At 34.1% G+C, this 21683-nt stretch overlaps 2 protein-coding genes across 2 annotated transcripts; both read right to left on the reverse strand.

Moving 5' to 3' along the window:
- Positions 1-4679: 4679 nt before the first annotated feature.
- LOC139902030 (uncharacterized mitochondrial protein AtMg01250-like) lies at positions 4680-5051 on the reverse strand. Its single transcript, XM_071884689.1, has one exon. It carries the CDS (start codon positions 5049-5051, stop codon positions 4680-4682), a length of 372 nt encoding a protein of 123 aa, XP_071740790.1.
- Positions 5052-5363: 312 nt separating this feature from the next.
- LOC139902031 (uncharacterized) lies at positions 5364-6313 on the reverse strand. The gene is made up of 3 exons (XM_071884690.1): positions 6056-6313; positions 5827-5997; positions 5364-5654 (listed from the first exon to the last, which is right to left on the reverse strand). The coding sequence occupies exons 1-3, from the start codon at positions 6311-6313 to the stop codon at positions 5364-5366; spliced, it is 720 nt and encodes a 239-aa protein (XP_071740791.1).
- Between the last annotated feature and the right edge of the window lie 15370 nt (positions 6314-21683).

Raw genomic sequence — 21683 nt, forward strand, 5'->3', positions numbered from 1 at the left:
TGGTCAAGTAATTTCACAGTAGAAATTAGCATACACTGCATAAAATGATGACTTCAAAATTCAAACATGATGCAAACCAAAGAATAAAGATTAAAAAAAAACAAACAAAAAGTACAAGATAAGAACACATGCAATGCTATCAATTTTACCAGAAGAAACTCAGTCAAAGTGATGTGATGTGAGGATGATATGTAATTAGAAAAACACAATAATTAGAAACATAGTCAACAGATTCACTTGATTACGTGTTAAAATTATAAAACAAACCTTTTATTTCTGGTAAACTTTTCTTAAACATATTCAACCTCTTCTAAAATCTTGATTTACAATTCCGGATCTGCAAAATACCAAAAAAAAATAAAAAAATAAAAGGGTTTCTTCTTTGGATTCAATAATATATATCTAAAATTCAAACCATTCCCTTATATATTTGCAAAAACGAAAAAAGATGATACCTTGTTATAAGATTTGATCCAGAATCCAGATTAAGAAGAAAAATAATTAATTAAGATATTGCATGTGAAAAAAAATACAGTAATAATTAAAAACTGAAAAAGATAAGTGTTGTTAGGAAGATGGTTACATATTCATTCATAGTAATATAATACTAGTAAAATAAATTAAATTGTCAGTTTTCAGTTGAATTTAAGCAGTAAAACATGAAAAGTCACGCTTTTATCAAACTAAACCCTACTAATTAACGAGTCTTCTATGAATAACTTAATATTAAAGTACAAAAATCATTATTTTATTTATTGAATTTAAAAATAAAGATACTAAAACAAGAGACTATTTCAGGTGTATGTTCTTTAACAACCCCATCCTCCATTTTTGCCTAAGAAATCCCAACACAAACAAAATGTCTGATTTTGATATGCAAACAAAATAAATATAAATATAAATATATATTACAAAAAACAAAGAAAAAAAAAAAAAAAAAGCTAACTAGCAAAGAATGAAGGTGACAGATAGAGCAGTGAGCACCCAAAACAATCATACAAATGATAGTGTACAATTTGCCTTTGTGTGCTCACTCTCTTCTGTCAGCTCTATCAATTGTACTAATTAGCCAAATAAAGTAATATCCCCATGAAATAAAAGCAAACAAAAAACAAGAATGGTAAAAAGTTGGGATTTTTTTTAGTCAGATCTAAAAGCAAAACACCCACTTAAGAAAATATACAGTCTAGCTAGGGTTTTGTTGAGTCACTAAAAAAAAATTATAGAGAAACAAAATAAACATATATACACACAAACAAGAACAATATAAGATTGATAATGCGATTTTTTTTTGCTTTCTCGGTGATAAAAGTAAGCAAGTTTGTGTGTTGAACAATTATATGAAACAGTAGTTTCGATCGAAGATACAATATATATAATAAATATATTATATATTAATAAACCGAATTTAAATGGGTGGTGAGGGTGAAAGAAATGTGAAATGGGATGAGTGTGAGAAATGAACAATTCCCATAGACTTTCGGGTTCTTATCACCTTGTTTTTGTTACGGTTTTTCAGATTAAAATATCAATATCAATATATCAATTATCGATATCTTGGTTTAGTTTAATATGGATAACACTTATGGGCAAAGTTGCAAAATTCGCTATTCGGATTAATCGGTCGGGACTTTGAAAAGATTAATGGGTTATTTGGAAATTAATCGGGGATTAATCGGATTGTACTGTATACATTAAAATATTAATTTTTACAAATTATAAATTATATGTGTAATTATAGAAAAAAATCATAACTATAAAAATAAACTTTAACATAATTGTATAAAATTGTTCATTTTGCTCCAAAACTATAAAGTTCTAATTTAAATTCATGTTAAAATGGTAATTATTTTTTACTTTGACCGATTTTGGTTATCAAATTCGATTTTGACCCATCAATTGATGTTGAGTGTTTAAATAAACGGATTTTTGAAAATCAGAACGGATTGCTCTTAAAAATGATTAATTGTAGATTAATCGACAAGTAATCGGATTTTTTACAACACTGCTTATGGGTGTGTTTGTTAAAGTTAACGTGTCAGTTTGAAACTTATAATAATTAGAGTTTATCTCAAACTTATAAGGTGAAAGTGATGTTAATAAGTACGGAGTATTTGTTAAATTTATTTGAGTTTTAATATAAAATTAGTTTATAACAACGGATTTCGTTGAATTATTATAACTAACTACTCGTAATTAATAACGCACACACCTATTACATTACATGAATTTCATAATCCACAATCACAATGGAATTGTCCATCTTTTCCTTTTAAATATTTTAAATTAATTGTCCACTTCCAAAAATGTAAAAAAATAATGTGATAAATTTCTTTTGTGCCCCTACTTTATACATGTAAGACAAAAAGATAGGTAACAAATAAGGGGTAAAACTGAAAAGTTAACAGAAAAGTACACGTGTCAGATACTTTTTCTTAAACTATGTGTTTTTTTTTGTCTGGGGACAAAAGATTTGAGACGGGAGGAGTAATTAAAAAATCACCACGATACAACAATGCCATTAGAATAATAGCATTTCGGGAAAATAAATAATAATTAATAGTTTATGTAATAGTTACTAGTTAATATTAATGAACTAATTAATATTATTAATTAAAAAATAATATAAACAAATAAAATTAAAATAAGTAAATTAATTTTTTTTTTTATCATCAAATCAACGGTGAAATTAAAATCAATAGTTGGAATATATAATCACGGTTCAAAATATAAAACAGACAAATATTAATCTCAAATCAAATCATTATGGGATTATCATCTTAAAAATTTATTTATTTTTTCAAAAAGCCATTGAATTATCACGAAACAAAAGGCCATCAGGGAGGCAAAAACCCTTACAAATATGCAAATATGCTGACCCAATAAAAACCTGCATACTATATGACATTAGCAGCAACTCGGACTATTACAGATCAATAATATATAAAAATCTGTACATCAAAAACACAGAAACTACAATAATAGACTTGAAACTCGAGGAAACTTGATTGCAGCACTGTCGAAAACTGAATGAATTGGGCAGCAGAGACGCGAACATGTAGTTGTTGAGTATGCAACTAAAATCGAAATATTAAACTAGACACGACCATGGATCTGTGAGCCAAACTAACCACTCGATTCTTCTATTCTTGATTCGGTTTGATATCCATTCATACGATTTTAGTTGGATTTTCATCAATGCAACCGGACTAGTCCAACATTTATTTTGAAAGGTTTTATAATTACGATTCCTCCATATGTAATATGCGCAAACCCACTCTACCGCTTGCCATATTTTTGATCCAAGTGGAGAGTTAGAGCGATTACAATTGCCCCGAAAGGCTTCGTTTATGCTTAAATTTGTAATTGAACCTAACCCCCACTAGTTGTAAATTTTCTCCCAAAGGTCCATAGCAAAGCGAATAAAGAATAAAGTGTGATCCAAGGTCTCCACGTCATCATCGCATAGAGGGCACCTAACGCTATCAAGGTCAATACCTCTTTTGTCAATTTCGGTACGGACCAGAAGCCTCCGTTTTAGAACCCTCCATATGAAGATGCCAACTTTCAACGGAACTAGATTATTTTCTTAAGTTTCTTGCGTTTGTCTTCTATTACCAATGGTTTGTTCATCAATAAATCCCGAGAGTGTTTTCGTAGTGAATTTGCCACAAGTAGATAAGTTCCAAACCCATGTATCCATAGCCACGTCGTGTTTAACATACGAGTTTAGTGCATTAATAAGTGAGTCCAGTTCAGTTTTTGTTCTTCTGCTTAAGTCTTGAGCCCAACTCCAAGATGTAACTATCGAGTGATCATTCCATTTAACTTTATCCCGAACAGCAGCTTCTTTAAAGACCTCCATGTTGAATAGACGTTTGAACTTATCTTTAATCGGTATGTCAAATAGTCACGCATCGTTCCAAAAGAAGGTGTCTGCTCCGTTACCGATTCTTTTTGCAAATGAAGTGGCAAAAGTCAGCCCCGTCTTCTCAATAGATGTTCCTGCACGTAAGATATTCAACCAAACGCCACTCTTTCCTTGCAGGTTTGGAGAACCCGAAGGAGGGAGTAGCCTGTTAGATCCGTGAACACTTTTAATAATTTTAACCCAAAGGAAAGATGGTTCGGTTTATGCACGCCAAAACCATTTCCCTAGAGGAGCTAAATTTTTTCCCCGTAAAGACCCAATATTAAGACCCCCCCTCATCATAAGGCAACAAAGTATCATCCCACTTTACCCAAATTTATTTTGAACGCTCACCCGACCCGCCCCAAAAAAAATTTCGCCTAATACACTCAAGATTTTTTAACACACTCGAAGGGGCACGAAATAGAGAGAAATTGTAAAGCGTTAGACTACTAAGAACCGATTTAACAAGCGTAAGCCGTACACCATATGAAATCGTTTTGGTTTTCCAATCAGCGAGCTTCGTGTTGAATTTTTCTACCACGGGATCCCAATTTTCTGCTTTGTTCATATTTTTACCAATAGGGAGACCAAGATAGGTGAATGAGAATTCACCAACTTTGTATCCAACCCGAATAGCCATACGTTCAATTTCATCTTTGTTAACCCCCAACCCAAAAATTTGACTGTTGTGAAAGTTTATTTTCAAACCCTAAACGTTCTCAAAACATTTAAGAATTTTCATAAGGTTGCAAAAATTTTGCCTACTTCACGCACCGAAAATAATCGTATCATCCGCGTATTGCAATTGTGAAATAGGAATTTTATCTACCCCGATGTGAACACCCTTAAATAACCCCTCCTCGACTTCTTTTTTCGTGAGATAATTGAGGCCCTCTGCCGCTATAATGAAAAGAAACGGAGATAACGAATCTTCTTTCCTTACTCCTCTTTCTATAGTGAATTCATTTGTGGGTGATCCATTAACGAGTATAGAAATAGAGGCCGATTTGAGGCATGCGAGAATCCATTTTCTCCAACGACATCCAAATCCCATTTTTCTCATCATTTCCATTAAAAAGTCCCAATTGAGACTATCGAACGCTTTCTCAAAATCAACTTTGAAGATAAGGCTTTTCATTTTATTTCTTTTGAGAAATTCTATCGACTCGTTTGCAATTAATGCTCCGTCAAGAATGTATCTACCTTTAATAAAAGCAATTTGTTCATCTCTGATAAGGTTTGGAATAACCTTGCGGATTCAGTTGGATAGTACTTTTGCTAGAATTTTATAGAAACACCCGATCAAACTAATAGGCCGATAATCATTCAAACTCATTGGATCCAGTTTTTTAGGTACTAAAGTGATGAAGAAGGCGTTATATACCCTTGATATATCACAATGTTCCCAAAACCAACTAAGTAAGTTTAGAAGATCTTGTTTAATAAGATTCTAATGAAGTTTGAAGAATTTGAACTTGAAACCATCAGGCCCCGGAGCCCTTGAACAATCGCATTCATTAACCGCATCAAAGATTTCCTTTTCCGTAAAGGGTTGCTCTAATTTTTCTGCTTTTTCAACAGAAAGGTGATTCGGAAGTAACTCCACTGACTCACGGTCAGATTCAGGAGCATAATCAGCAGCAGCAACTGCACCTTCTGTTGCTGATCTAGGTTGATTTGTGAACTTCATTTTATTAGCATTCGGTTTCATAAAGAGCTTCTTGAAATGTTCAAACGCCTCCTGCTTAATATCGATTGGGTTTTTATTCCATATTCCTTTAGCGTTTAGACCTCGAATATTATTATTTTTTTATAGTCTTCTCCGTATAATGGAATGGAAATATCTTGAGTATTTCGTCCCCCTCGGATGCCCATTTAACCCGTGATTTTTGCTTGACCATGTTCGCTTTTACCTTATCTTTTTCTATCCATTCTTTTCGAGCCTCTATCCATAACTCCCGTTCTTCATCTGTTAAAATTCTCTCTTCTACCATAAGTTCCCAATTAGTTGCAACCTTTTGTAGCTCCTCAATTTCAATATCAATTTTTTCGAACGTTTTTTGAGCCCACTCCTTCAAAGCTATCTTAACATTTTTTTAACTTATTTTGGAATACACAATCAGGTCATGAGTTGCTTACTACTTGATTCCACGCATCATTTATAATTTGAGTTGAGTCTTCAGCTTCCAACCATTCGTCGAAGATCTTTGTGGGTTTTGGGCCAAAATCAATATCTCGATCTCTCAAAACTATGGGACAATGGTCTAATAATTTACGTTCTAAGGCTAACACTGACAACTCTTCCCACATTTGGTTAAAGTTCTCGAAAATAAGGAACCGATCCAATTTACTAAACTTTACCCCGTTATCGCACATTCGTGTAAATCTTTTTCCTCCCATTGGGACTTCTATTAATTGATTCTTATTGATGAAGTCATTGAACCATTTCGCCCGTCGCTCTATGAATTCACAGTATTGCCTTTCATGTTGATTGCGCACCTCTTAAAATCGCCACATAAGACCCATGCTTCGTCATGATCACCTAAGAATTTTTCAAGACTCGCCCAAAATTTACGTTTGTTAGTATCACTATGAAGCCCGTAAACGTTAATTATAATTGACAACCGATCTTTCCCTTTCCACCTCCCGATCATGGCTAAAAAATACTCTTCTTCTATGGTCTGTACGACTATGAATTCTTTATTATCCCAAATCAACATGAGTCCGCCCGATTTACCAACTTTCCCTTTCTGAATATATTCACATTCATTATGATTCCAAATCAGTTTTATCCAATTCTCGTTAACTAGATTACACTTTGTTTCTTGCAAGGCAACTAAAGTAGGTTGTTCACGTGAAATTAGTTTACGACAATCACCGATTTTATTATCTTTTCCTAACCCAAACCCGCGTATATTTAAGGACAATATTTTCATAATAAAATTAAATAAAACGAGAAAAATGAGGGAAGAATAGGTTAGACATGTTGTTGACCTACGTCCCATACGAGTCTAATTTTTCCAGCAAAATCATCAAGGCCAATGCTGCTTACTGAATTCATACTTCGTTGGACTTCACACCCCGTCATGATTTTTGATTTTGAGTGTCTTGATTTACCGCCTTTCGAATTCCTGCCTGGGCTTCTATTGTTAGAATCCCTCGATTGAGTTTGTTTCTGTTTAGGTACATATTTTGTTTCTTCTTTTTGTTTTGATCTTGCCAAACACTTTGCACGCATAATTTTTGAGGAGGCCCGCCAATTCCCTAAACTTCGCCAAGTTACATTCGCATCTTTATCTGTTGATTGCATTCTCTTTTAGAGGTGATTTTAATATTAATTCCATCACCCCTTATATCTACCATCGTTTTCTCTGAATCAGCTTCATAAATGGAGTCATCAACTTTTTCTGTTTTAATTTTTTTCTTGTTCTTTCGTTTCTTCTTTTTTCTTCGCTGAAGTTGAGTCGGCTGTGATTTCCTCCCCTGCCATCGAGTAATTGTTTTCTACCTCCTTTTGGGTTTTATCCATTCCTTCATACTTTTGGGCTCCCCTATTATCATTCTCCTCCTGGGTTTCTTTCATCACATTAGGCCCATCATTCATATATGTTTTGGGCTCATCTATATGCTTAATGGAATCTGAGACATGGTCACGAGTTTGACAGGTTTCTGGGCCTTCAACATTTACACATCCATTCTTTAATGGCCCATCCGTACATTCCTTCGTGGGCTCCTTGTGTTTCTCTATCTCGGGCCCATTTTTATCATCGGTGTTATTAAGGTTTATTTTGGGCCCACTTTGGTCGGTAGGGTTTGAATTCTGCCCAGTTGATTCTTCCCTGTCATTGGTTGTTTTTACACGTGCGCAGCTTTTGCTATTGGAATTGTAACCACCATAATCATTACACTTTATGTTTCCAAAGTCATCACCTGCACAACCTAATTGCTCGTCTTCCAAAATATTTTTTGATGGTGACCGGTTGTTTTTTCTAATTTTTCCGGCACCGGTTACTTCATTCTTTCCTGCACCGTCATCCTTCCATTCTCCCTTTTCTTCTTCTTCATTACTGCTAAAATAAGAATTTTCCTCATCTGGATTACGTTCATCTTTTTCATTTTCGTCATCATCATCTGCCCCCCATTCACTAATATTTTCTTTAAGATCGACTTCTACTACATCACTGATATCCTCAATAACCTTAACATAAAAGATACTTTGTCCAGCCTTAAGTTTGATGTTATCATTAATTAAATTCGTACCCCATGATTTGATTAGGACCTTTCCATTGATGATATTTTGGTTGCCCTTCATTGAGCAATTGTGTGTTTCATAAATTCGACCCCACCACTGTGCAATCTTTCGAAAGGTTTTCTCATTCCAGTACCTAATCGGAACTCCCATAATAGTGATCCATGTAAACCGTCCAACAACTAAATACGGACTATTAGCCAATCTGAGGTTACCTAATAATAGTGAGCCATGTTTAAGGATATTATCAGTCATCTTCTTATCTTTGAAAGCAATCATTACATCAATCCCTCCTAAAAATTTAACCTCAAAGTTTACAAGACCTTCAGCTTCACAGATAGACTTGAAGTTGTTTAGATGTTTAATTTTTGTAACTTCTCCAATTAAGGAGTTGCTCATGATTTCATAATTATCCTCTGCGGTATCGATATCAACTACACGTTCTTGAATCCCATCAGCATCAGCATGGTTACTTCGTTTACCTGTAATGATGTTTCTTAAATCAAAAGGTTGTTTATCGTCGTTGGACTTGTAATCACGTTTGTTTCGAGCCACGTCACTAAACCTTCTGTCGTCCCTTAAACCTTGTGAAGTAGAGCTGTTGACTTTCATGTTGGGCTGTTGACCTTTCATGTTAGGATGATGGGGTTGGTCTCCATTGCTCCCTTTTTTAGTGGCTTCATCTTCTTTAGGTTTAGGGTTTTCGTGTTTTGGTTCTCTTTCTTTTTCTTTGAAGATTTGTAACAGTTTGCCGTCGATCCATATGTCCCTTAACTTCTAAAGCAATTTATCTTCATCATTTACTGCTCCAAACCTCACGAATGCAAATCGTTTGCCATTCAACAGATTCTTTTTCGCAATATAAACATCTCTAACCCACCCATATTGTTTGAACATTTTCCATAGTTCTAAAACCCTCCACTCATCCGGAAAATTGAAAAACATAGACGACTTGAGATGATTTTTGGTTTGACGCTTGTTGTTGTTGTTCTCGTAGCTCTATTCATGCCCGATATTTTCCTCACATCCCTCTTGTTCCTCACCTCTATCCATGGATTGTTCTCACTTTCTCTCTCTATGTTATCTCTTTAAAAAGTTATTTAACGATTGAGATTGCATACGGTACTTAACTTTGTCTTTCATTTATGTATAAGGTTGAAAAGTAATGATATCTAACGAGTCATTTCTGCGTGTTGTTGCGTGATTTGACTTCGCTCGACACCTTAAGCTTATAATTACAACACGCATATCAATTAGTATAAATCTTTTATTAAAGGAAAGTTATATATAACATTGTGTTGTAGCTCATGTGGTATTGGTCTGCCTCTCTTAGCAAGAGGTCGAGAGTTCGACTCCGTGCGGTGCTTCACTGCACACAAGGTTGCCCCTTAACCCTTGAATTCCACCCAAGGGTGCCTTCTGCACATCGCCTTGCGAGGAAGTGAGGGAGGGGGTTTACCACCCATGCTCTCGGATTGGGCCGAGTTTCCTCCTGGCAGTAGTTGGGGGCGAGTTATGCAATTGCGGGAGATGAATGCTTGGGTGGTTTAGTCCCCCCTAGGTGATTCTGAACTGCTGTTAAAAAAATGAAAGTTATATATCCAACTTCTTGTTGCAATAAACCGGTTCCTCAAATGACCTCTCTCCCACAAGAATTTCTTTCTCACTCCAAACCTTGAGATATTTTGAAGAAAAGAGATGAGAAATGAAGCCTCCGAATCTGTTTTGGGGCTTTGAACACGTCCATGCAATATTTACACTTTACACCTATAAGTTACAAAAGTTACAAAAACAAGCCAAAACTATACAGCACTTCTTCGCGGGGCGCAAAAACTCGACGCGACGCACCGTATAACAGGTTTAGAAAACAATGGGCATTACAATTCGTTACGCATTTTTGGTTGTCTTCGCTACCCACTAATTCCCTCCTCCACAATAGACTACGTTCCAAACCATGCGTCTTCTTAGGCTATCCAAAAGATCATCGGGGCTATAGTTAGGAAATATTATTATTATACGATATACCAATACTAATTGAGAGTGAGTCAGATGTTGTTACATGACTCGGTTCACAAATTAAATTATCTTTTCTAATTTCGGAGTTATTGTTCAGTAAGAGTAATTTAGTAAAAAAAATAAAAAATTCGAATTAGCATGTAAGTAACTAGAAGAGGGGTGAATACTTACTTAATACGATTTTTAAAACTTTTTCGATGATCAACAAGATTTGAACAATCCTTGTTCAACTTAATTAACTCAAACTTAATGTGTATAGTGTTTATGTTTGAAGTAATGCAGAATGTAAAATAAAGAACATAAACACAAGCATTTATAGTGGTTCAGGTGGATGTTAACTAATTTACCTTAATCTACTCCGCGATTCACTAATCGGGAGTTTTGCTTCACTAATTCTTTTTTCCAAATTTGATGGATATCCGATTTACAAGTTTTGTACTCCTTTGTAGACAACAAACTTAATCTTTCTATCCCTTTGAAAGATTACCTCTAACTTAGATCAATTTGTCTTCACCTTGGACAAGTATTAACCCCCAAATGGAATTAATCAACTTCCTAGTTCCCTTTAAGTAAGATGATAGCTGAGCTAGCATATGCTTCTAGTTACAACGTACAAGACTCACCCTTTCTAGTGATGAAGATCCTAAGACAATTCAAAAGATAATACAACACTAAGTAAACTCACAAAAATAGTAATTTGGTAGTAAGTTTACAACCCTTCTACAATCTATGAGATCATAGAACTTCTCTTGCTAATCACAAAAATATATATGAATTATGTATTATGATTCTCTGATGAATTTTGAGTTGAAACATGCAAGAGAGTCAAATCTTCAAAGCTCTCCAGGTCTTCCTAATTATAGGGCGAGAGAAAATATAGCCGTTGCTGCGGCTGAGCACACGGTCGACCCACAGTCCAAAACATATATCCATTGTACAGCCGTTTGAATCAGTTTTAAACTCAAATCTTTAGATTATTATTTCATTTAATACATGCAAAAGATACCCACCATCCTATACAAGTACTATATGTGACGACTCGAAAAATTTCGACTAATTTTAAATCAAACTCTCGATACGATTTGATATTTTTGACACGATAAACGAAGTCTGTAATGTTGAGAATCAAAATTTTTTTGAACTGTTTTCAAATATTCAATTGACCTTCGACTGTTCTCGACAATTCACGAACAACTATTTGTAAATAGATACATATATATTTAAAAATATATATAGATATATTAATTTAAAATGTAATTTGAAATATTATATTATTTAGTTGTTAGAATTAATTATGTAAATTAATATAAGATATAATAAAATTTATTATTAAGATGAATATATAAAGTATACTATATATATGTGATTTCGAATTTATTTAGTGAACGACGGTGACACTCATTTATCATTCGATCAATATTAAATAAGTTAAAATCGAACTTATGTGATTTTAAAACAAACGATGATCTGAAAATGAGTTTTACAATTTATAGACTTATTAAAAATGTATTTAGGAACTATTTGTTGAATTTTAAAACTTTTTATATTTTACTTGGGGTTGGGAGTGAATAATTAATGTAATTTTTATTTAATAGTTAATGACCAAATTTTCTACCATAATGACTAAAATAAATAATGATAATTACTATAAAAATTTGGGATTTTTCCGGAGACTTTTATTCGCGACTGAGTAACAACGGAGTACGAAATAATAGTCCGTGAAAAACTGTCGGTAGCATAATTGAGATTGATATTTCCTTTTCACACGTTTAAAATCTCTTATATTATTATATTCATTATTATTTTATCATATTTGTTATAAGGAGTATTATATATGGATTCATGTATTACCAGTAACAATCACCACCCCCACTGAGTTCCTTTCTGTTTCATGTCCATTTCAAATTAATTTATATTATTGTGGCTAATTGATTTATGAGTCTGGTTACTATAGTTGATTTCTTGACTTATTTAGTCAATATGTACGTACTATATATACATGATAAATGCATATATGAAAAACCACCACTGTCATGTATCACCCACCACTCTCCTTGTGTTCTTCTCCTTCTTCTCTTGAGATAACCGGCCAACATCTTGATCACCTAATACCGCCACCCTTCACCTTGCACTACCACCTCTAACCATCAACTATATTTTTTTTTTTCTGTTTAGTTCTTGAACCACCATTTCTCTACCTACAACCACTACACAATCCACCACCATTAAAACTTGGATAAAAACATCACCTACGATCCCTGTTTCTTTCTCGGTTTTCTTATCAACGGATTCATATATATGTATATATATACATGAGTGCGTACATGATCACCACCATCTTGAAAACAGATCATCACCTTTCAAACCACCATCATCTTCCTTTCAACCCACCACAATTGCCACGACCTGTTTCTCTGTTTCTTTTCTTGTTTATGATTGTGTACAACAAACGTTACTATCGAACACCCAAACAATCAACCACCTTTTCTCTATTTCCATTGGGTTCACCATAACCGCCACCACTACAACATTCGTCCACCACCTTCAACTGCACGACTACCACTATAGATTACCACCACCTTTCACCATATAACACCCACCTCACCATTAACCCGATTTTTTTTTAAAATGGTAATTTTTACAAACAGACTTGCAAAAATGGAAACTGAAACTAAATCTTTGCAAAAATGGTAAAACCGAACTTCCAAAGTTCGGTTTTGGTCAAAACCGAAGTTTGGAAGTTCGGTTTTAGTTTTTTATTGATTTTGTCCGTTGAATTGGTGACTGGATTGGCGACGTGGCAAAACCGAAGTTCCAAACTTCGGTTTTGCTTTAACTTCCAGCTACCGCATTAACTGTGATTTTATCCAATAAATACAAATCCGGGAAATTTTTTACTGGCGAATAAAATAATGACACGTGGCAAAACCGAAGTTTCAAACTTCGGTTTTGGTTCTGTATAAATCCGAAGTCTGTAACTTCGGTTCTCACACACAATTCAGTTCCATTGAGAAAAAAAAAAACTTCGAAAATCCTTGAATTTTTATCAAAAAAAAATGGCTCAAACGAACCAAGTACGTGCTAGATCGGAGCCGGTTGATAGTTCTTTATTATTTTTACAAGCCGAAAGGAATCATAGATCGTACGCGGTATTTACAAAGAAGCTGGACGAGGACACGTTGATCAAACCACGAAGAGCTGATCTGAGCTTTTCGTAGCATATTAAACAGCTACCAAACGAAACAATTAATGAGCATGTGCGAGTGTATCTCGATAATGTGGGTTTGGGTTTACTAGCTAAATTGGGTAAACAAAGACCGGATTGGTCACTTGTTACTGCTATGATTGAAAGATGGCGCCCAGAGACGCATACGTTTCATTTACCGATTGGTACAAAATCATTACCTTATATATATATATATATATATTAATCATTTATTTTAATATATATTATTATATCTTCGCTATATTTATATTTATTAGTTTAGTCAAGTTTCTATTAGATAATTGTTTAAAATAGTATTTACGAATATATAATATTACATAATTGTTTAAAATAGTATTTACGAATATATATATATATGTATATATATATATATATATTTATTTATTTATATTTATATTTATATTTATTAATTTTGTCAAGTTTATATATATATATATATATGTATATATATATATGTATGTATATATATATATATATATATATATATATATATATATATATATATATATATATATATATATATATATATATATATATATATATATATATATATAATCTATATTAATATTTGTAGGAGAAGCAACTGTAACGTTGCAAGACGTTCTGGTTTTATTTGGTTTACCTATAGACGGGGATGTATTCTCCGGTATTTGGTATGAAACAAATGATAGCGATTGGATACCGTTTGTTGAAACGTACTTAGGGATCTCCCGTCAGGCTATTGGTAATAGGGGTATACGTAGAGGGAGGATATTAATTTTCATTTTAATTACGGAGTTGAATGAAGAAGTTAGAGACACTATCGAGTTTCACCAACAACGGGCTAGAGTATATATTTTAGCTATGATGGGTGACATTCTATTTTCTGATGCTAATGCGTATGATGTCCCTTTGAGTTTCTTGCACACCATCGTGGACTTGAGTCCAGCTAATCGTATTAGTTGGGGTAGTGCGGTTCTCGCACATCTTTATAGAAATTTGTGTAAAGCGGCCACAAACTATGAAGCCAAGGCCATTAATGGTTCGCTACTTTTAGTACAACAGTGGGTGTATGAACGAATTCCATCCCTCGCGCCAATTCTCAGAACTGATGAACGAAAGATTCCAGAGGACTTGCCACCGAACCAGATTCCACTTATTCCAGCACCCTATGGTTCTAGGTAAGAGATCATTGTAACTTTAAACCTTTAGTTATTGTAACTATATTCATTTGTATGTGTTATTCATATGTAGGTGGCATGGTAAACGTACTAACAAAAATACGCCAGCACATGTATTGTCAACATATCGCTCCCTACTTTCGGCATTAACGCCTAGACAGGTAACATTTATTTGGTGTGAAACTATAGAAGCTATGTTAAAGTTAAAATATTTATTAAGTATTATAATATGTTGATGCAGTTTATATGGCAACCCTATGATGACAGACCCTTATGGTCATACCGTGGGCCTATTATATTATGGGCTACTATTGAGACACATCTACCCGATCGGGTATGTAGGCAGTTTGGATGGGGTCAGCCAATTCCAGGCGTTGAATACTTGCTTCCTACTCAGACGCATCATCAGTTGCACAAAACAAACCTTAGCATGAAAAGAAGTGTTGATATGAGGGCTAATGCCCCCCAGGCCACGTACATCGCAGAATGGAATGACCGAGCCAACCGTATATTTGTTGGTAGAGATGGTGGGGGTGTCAGTAGGGGTTACTATGACTGGTACAAGGCTCGCACTGTTGTGCACATTACAAATCCAGGAACAAACGGGGGTACCAACACATATCCTAATTGGGCAGGGACTACCAATGTCTATGTAAGATACAATTGTGTGATATTTTAATTATTATAAACAATAACCTCACGATCGATAATATTGGTTTACTTTTAACTATATACAGGAGGAAGGGCTTTGGAGGATGCAAGATATGGCATTTGCACAAATGCAACCTAATAGTCAACCTAACCTGCAAGCATTTTATGACATGCCACATAACCTACTTTCATACGGGCATCACCAACAGCCAGATGCTCCATTTGAATACTATCCGTCACAAAACTTCGAGTTCCCAGCTTATGATTACGGTGCTCAGTTGCATTATCATGATCCTCGCCAAACCTATCCTAACCCTCGAGACATATACAGTACCCCTAGAAACACATACAGTACCCATCAAAACGTCTACAATACCCATCAGAACATCTTCAACAGCCCTCCAAACATATACAATACCCCGTTGAACACGCATCTTGGATCATCCTCTCGGACCCCTCAAGATATATATCATGGATCTTCCTCTCGAACCCCTATCTGACCATATGTATGTGCCTCGTCCTCTCGAAGCCCTCTTGACGTGAGTGTTTCTGATTACCCACTTGAGGATGAGCTTGTCGAGGATTTAACCACAGGCGATGATGAAAATCGGGAACAACTACCGCGGAGGAGTACAAGGCAATCTGTCCCAACAAGGTGCGGAACTGGTCATCACCTGCGATATATACATGGGGGACATCATGGGCACTGATTAGTTGTATTTTATGATGATTTGGTTGTAATGTTTATCTTTTGAACTTGTTTAAATAAATTAGTTGCGTTTGTGATATACATTTAGTATCGTTTTTAAACAAAACTAACAACTAGTTTAATTTAAATAACAATAACAACATATAACAATACATTATTTAAAACAATAATAACAATAGTTTATTTTAAACAACAACAACAACACAATGCTCTACGTAGATCTACCGTCTTTGAAGAACACTTTAATTAACGCCTTGCGTGTAATGTTAAGGATTTTAACCTTCACACTGGGGCAAAAGATAGAGCAATTTTGTAGCACCAGAACAGCTCCCTCACGTATGCCTTTTACACCTTCATACTTCCCATGTACACCATCGATGATCTTGCTAGATACTGATCCTCGAATAGTACCCGTAGTGTCCTATTAAACATAAATGAATATAGTTACATTAACCTGTTTTAGTCAACGCAATACAAATATGAAAATATACATAAGTTAGTGATGTAAACTCACTTTGAGCGTTAAAGACAGATCACCGACACAATTTTTCTCACAAGTCTTAACAACACCAACAACTTGATCAGCTGGTAAAAATCTACGTTGTCTCAAAATGCTCGCTATATCAGATCTACCTGCAGTTACAACAATACACATAAATTGTTGGCTTATGGTTTCAATAATGAGTATACAATTTTGTTGTTTACCTCCGTACGAATATGCAAACTCCATCGCGTGTAGCCACGGATCCAGTGTAAACGAATCATCCGCTTCAGGTCTATTGATTATTTCCCTTACAAAATCTTGTGTACACATGTCATCCACAACGTTATTCTCGTTATTTCGAAGTTCATACGCATCTTGGAAAACACCAGCGGGTCCAGGGATTCGGTAGGATAATTTGTTCGTTTTGTTAGACCCGGAACCGCGAAGAACAGGTCGTTGTGGTGAAATAGGTTGTTTTTGTTTTTGACGGTTAAGTTGGGGGGACTCTAAAGGTCGGGGGAATGGTGGCAACTCGGTGGGCACCAATATAGTTTGAGTGGGTTTTGAAACTGATACAGATTGAGTGAGATCGGAATCATCAATATCAAGTAGGTATTCCCATCCATCGTTCTCATCATTGGCCATTTTTTGAGAATGTGATTTTGTGTTTTTTTTAGTTTTCAATTGCTGATTTGAGTGAAAATTAAAACTCAGTTTGAGGTGTTTGAAATGTGGTTGTGTAGTATGTGATGTTGTAATTGATAATGAACATTCAACTGGTATAAATAGATGTATAAAACCATAGATTTCGACCTGCAAAAGCATGATTCGGCTTAAAAGTGAACAAATTAAAGCAGGACTCAAAACCGAAGTTTGAAACTTCGGTTTTGCTGAAATGCCTGCAAAACCGAAGTTTCAAACTTCGGTTTAGGGCACGGGTGGCTAACCTAGTGCACTTGTCTGCCAGGTCACTGTGGAAACGAATAAAAAACCAAAACCGAACTTCCAAACTTCGGTTTTGACCAAAATCGAACTTTGGAAGTACGGTTTTACCATTTTTGCAACGATTTAGTTTCAGTTTCCATTTTTAAAAGTCATTTTGCAAAAAATTACCATTTAAAAAAAAATTCCCATTAACCCATATCGCCACCACAAACATCAATTCTCGCATTTTCGATTGCAATCACCACAAACCCACAAACCATTAAATACCACAACTACCCCATTAAACCTTTTACTGTCACTACTACTGCCACACTACTTCGATTCTATTTTGAACCTTTGGAACCATTTGCTCCTAGCCGCTTCTCGATGATCACAAAACAACTAAACCGAGTCACCATCATCAAACTCGTTTCATTTGTTGTCATACTCTCTTCTTTTATCAACACCAACGAACACCCTTCATCACCACCGGTAACCACCACCTCGAGCCACAACGACTACCCTCTTCCACCATGTACAACAACCGCCACAACCACCACTTTCTGCTATTTTTCTGATTCGAATACAGCTGCGACTCGCTGCTAATACTTGTTTTCTACACCTTTCTGTTTCGTTGAACAATCGACTAAATGGCCACCAAAAATCACAACTGTCATATTTCTTTTATTTTTTGACTGGCCAAATACTTCTACTTTTGCACTCTTTTGTTTCCTTAATGAACCGACACTTTGTTGTTGCTGTGTTTCTTTTGTTTCCAAACAGTTAAACGAAAATGATAATAGTTGTTGGTATGGTGAGGTACATGTTGATAAATGATAGATAATAATGATAACATACTGGGTGGATGATAACGTGATGAAGACCCACGTTTAGGACCCATGTAATTCAAATTCTTCAAATACCACGTAATATAATTTGGGACGGTTAGAACATGCGTTTTTTTTTTATTAAAAATAAAATGGGCCGTGAACTTGGTATAACTTAGGCCGATTAACTATTTGTATGATTGGGCCATGATGATCTAATTTTTAATTGGGCCGTGATGATTCAGTTGGGCCGAAAGGATGGGGAGGATGAAAAACCCACTTAGATCTTAAATGAGAGGACAACACAGATATAGGAATTTAAGGAGGGAGTAATTCAGGAAGTATCACACAGCGGATGGGTTTGATGTGTGATTGTTAGGCGAAGGGTCTTGAGTTCGAGCCCAGGCTGGGGCAATGTTTTTTTAGAAAAAGAAGAAAAAGGGGAAACAGAAATGGGAGGTTAAGTTTAATTAAAGTCTGCATAATTCAGAAAAACGTAAATGGCAGAGTGGTTAAGGATGTTATCGGGTTAGCGGGACGTCGCGGGTTCAAACCCGGACTTGGGCTTTTTTTTTAGGGATACTTCTTTGAGGTAGTATTATTATTACCATTATTATTATTATTATTATTATTATTATTATTATTATTATTATTATTATTATTATTATTATTATTATTATTATTATTATTATTATCATTATTATTTTTATTATTATCATAAGTACTAGTATTACTACTAGTAGTATTATTATCATTATAGATATTAAAATAAATATTAGTATTATTATTATTTGTAAAATCATTATTTTTATAGTTAGTAGTATTATCATTATAACCAAAAACAACTTTTATTACTATTATTGATATTATGTTACCAAATAAACATTTCGTATATAAATATATACTTTTAGTAATATTACATATAAGTAAGTATTAATCACATTAACATTTTTATATAGATAATCATATATAACAAATTAAGTATTTTTAATATAATATTAACCAAATATATATTAATATAACTATATAAATATTAGTCATTATAAATGTATATACACAAATTATATATATATATATATATATATATATATATATATATATATATATATATATATATATATATATATATATACATAGGTTCGTGAATCCGAGGCCAACCTTGCATTGTTCAGTATCGTCGTATGCATATTTTTACTACAAAATATCGTATAGAGTTCATTTGATTCCCTTTTACTCTTTACATTTTTGGGACTGAGAATACATGCGCTGTTTTATAACTGCTTTACAACTGTTTTATTAAATGCCTTTGAAATCTATATTTTTGGACTGAGAATACAGGAGATGCTTTTATAAATGTTTGATGAGATAGACACAAGCAAAACATTCCTCGAATGAATTATTATACAGACAGAAGTTCTGTGGATTATTATTGAATTAGTTGGACGTTATAATTGCCACTAACTGATGTGAATATTTCCCCCTGATTATTATAGCTTGGTAACCTAAGAATTAGGAAATGGGTATGGCCCCTAATTCACGTGAATCCTAAAAGTAGCTACCGGGTTTAACACCCCCACCCAGAATGTTCACTAGATGGAAGAGCTAGTGGGTGTGGTGTTTAGTACTTCGAGGTTTATATATTGATTACAGACTGAAAGTTCTGTTTATGTTAGGGATATTTATGATGCGCATTAAATGTTAAGGTCAGTTACTAAGCAACGAAAGCAAGCAAAGAAAAGTGAATGTTATGTATCGAGAGAATGATTTTATACACAGATTATGTGTATGATATTTTGTACACGAGATATGTGTACGGTTATGAAGCATTTTGAAAAAATGGTTTCGTACACGAGATATGTGTACTGTATTTAAAAGAATTCGCATGTACATTACAGGTGGGTATAGGATTCGGGCCCATTTGTACCATGCACATTTAAATCTTGTGGTCTATCAAAAATCACTGAATTTTATTGTTTATGATAAACCTATGAACTCACCAACCTTTTGGTTGACACTTTTGAGCATGTTTATTCTCAGGTATGAAAGAAATCTTCCGCTGTGCATTTGCTCATTTTAGAGATATTACTTGGAGTCATTCATGGCATATAGAGTTCAGTTCATCGCAATAGTACCAGATGTTATTGTATTCGTCCAGGTGGATTAGGACGAGTCACTACACTATATGAATTAAGTGTTCATTTATCATGGATGTATTGCCTTGATAGTGACTTGTCATATTCAAAGTGCTAAGTCTAACATTCTTGGGTATAAGTCATGATAGTCATTTGAGGCAATCTCAGTTTTGTCATAATCTTTTGTTTGTAATTAAGACAGTTGCTAAAGTCCTATTGGTTGGTCAACATGTCATTGATGACAATAACTCACTTAATCACAAAGCACATTAAAATTCATCAGTAAGCTTGTTTGTGGATTAATTAAGTGTGTTCATAATGTCTTAACAAGTGAAACAAGTAATATCAATTAAGTATGTTGTAAGACATTAAGTTAATCAAGACTAGACCATTCTTAAACTTGTTTCTAGACTTAATCAAATTCTATATGCGTGTTAATAATTCTTTATCCTTTTAAGACCACTAGATTATGACTCTTTAATTGTTATCCAAGTAGCATAAGTATATATTGAATTAATTCAAATACAAGTTGATGGTTTTCCAACTTGTAGCACATAGCAAAACAAAGTTTTATATATATATATATATATATATATATATATATATATATATATATATATATATATATATATATATATATATATATATATATATATATATATATATATATATATATATATATATATATATATATATATATATATATATATATATATATATATTAAGTAACTACTAGCAAGTTGGCATTTGGCACATAGTCAAATAATACTCATGTATTAATAGCAAGTAATCAAGTAATACATATATAATGACTAGCAAGAGATCACTAATTAATCTAGGATTAAACATATATTGATGACATAGCCTTGTACCAAGGCTATGTAAGTTTTACTTGCAATGTGGCATTTGCAAGATTAATGTATAAGTATACATTAATGTTCAACACATCTACAAGGAAGGATCAACTTTTGGTTGGGACTTGATGACCATCCTAAATATCTCTAAATACATTTTAGGAGCACAAGTTTTTCTGTAACACTTATGTGTTATCCTTAATCAAGGCTAAGTCGTCATTAAGGTGTCATTAGGTGTGATTAACCAAGGTTAGCGTTCTAGAGACCAAAAATCTTTTGGATATGCAGGGGGCAACTATTCTAAGCATTTTTAAACAAGTTTCATAAATTATAGATGCCCCGAAGTGGTCAAAATTTATTTGATCAAAAGTTTGAACAGAACCTTCTACGGTCGACCCACGGTTGACTGTGGGGTCGACCGTGCACACCTGGCTTCATAAACCAGGGTGCAGGGCTTCCATGGTCTGACCTGCGGTCGACCGTGGACCAAACCGTTTTGCTTATGTTTTCATTTCAAGCTTTATTTGGTTTTGGTCTT

Source organism: Rutidosis leptorrhynchoides, chromosome 3, assembly GCF_046630445.1.
Source record: "Rutidosis leptorrhynchoides isolate AG116_Rl617_1_P2 chromosome 3, CSIRO_AGI_Rlap_v1, whole genome shotgun sequence".
Lineage (NCBI taxonomy): Eukaryota > Viridiplantae > Streptophyta > Magnoliopsida > Asterales > Asteraceae > Rutidosis > Rutidosis leptorrhynchoides.

What these genes read in the sequence shown, in the direction of transcription:
- LOC139902030 (XM_071884689.1), bottom strand. Translation starts at nt 5,051, where the DNA reads ATGAAAAGCCTTATCTTCAAAGTTGATTTTGAGAAAGCGTTCGATAGT.
- LOC139902031 (XM_071884690.1), bottom strand. Translation starts at nt 6,313, where the DNA reads ATGGGAGGAAAAAGATTTACACGAATGTGCGATAACGGGGTAAAGTTT. An exon ending in TAAATGATGCGTGGAATCAA is followed by an intron (nt 5,998 to 6,055) that starts GTAGTAAGCAAC and finishes AAAAATGTTAAG; the next exon opens with ATAGCTTTGAAGGAGTGGGC. An exon ending in AATGGATAGAAAAAGATAAG is followed by an intron (nt 5,655 to 5,826) that starts GTAAAAGCGAAC and finishes GATATTAAGCAG; the next exon opens with GAGGCGTTTGAACATTTCAA.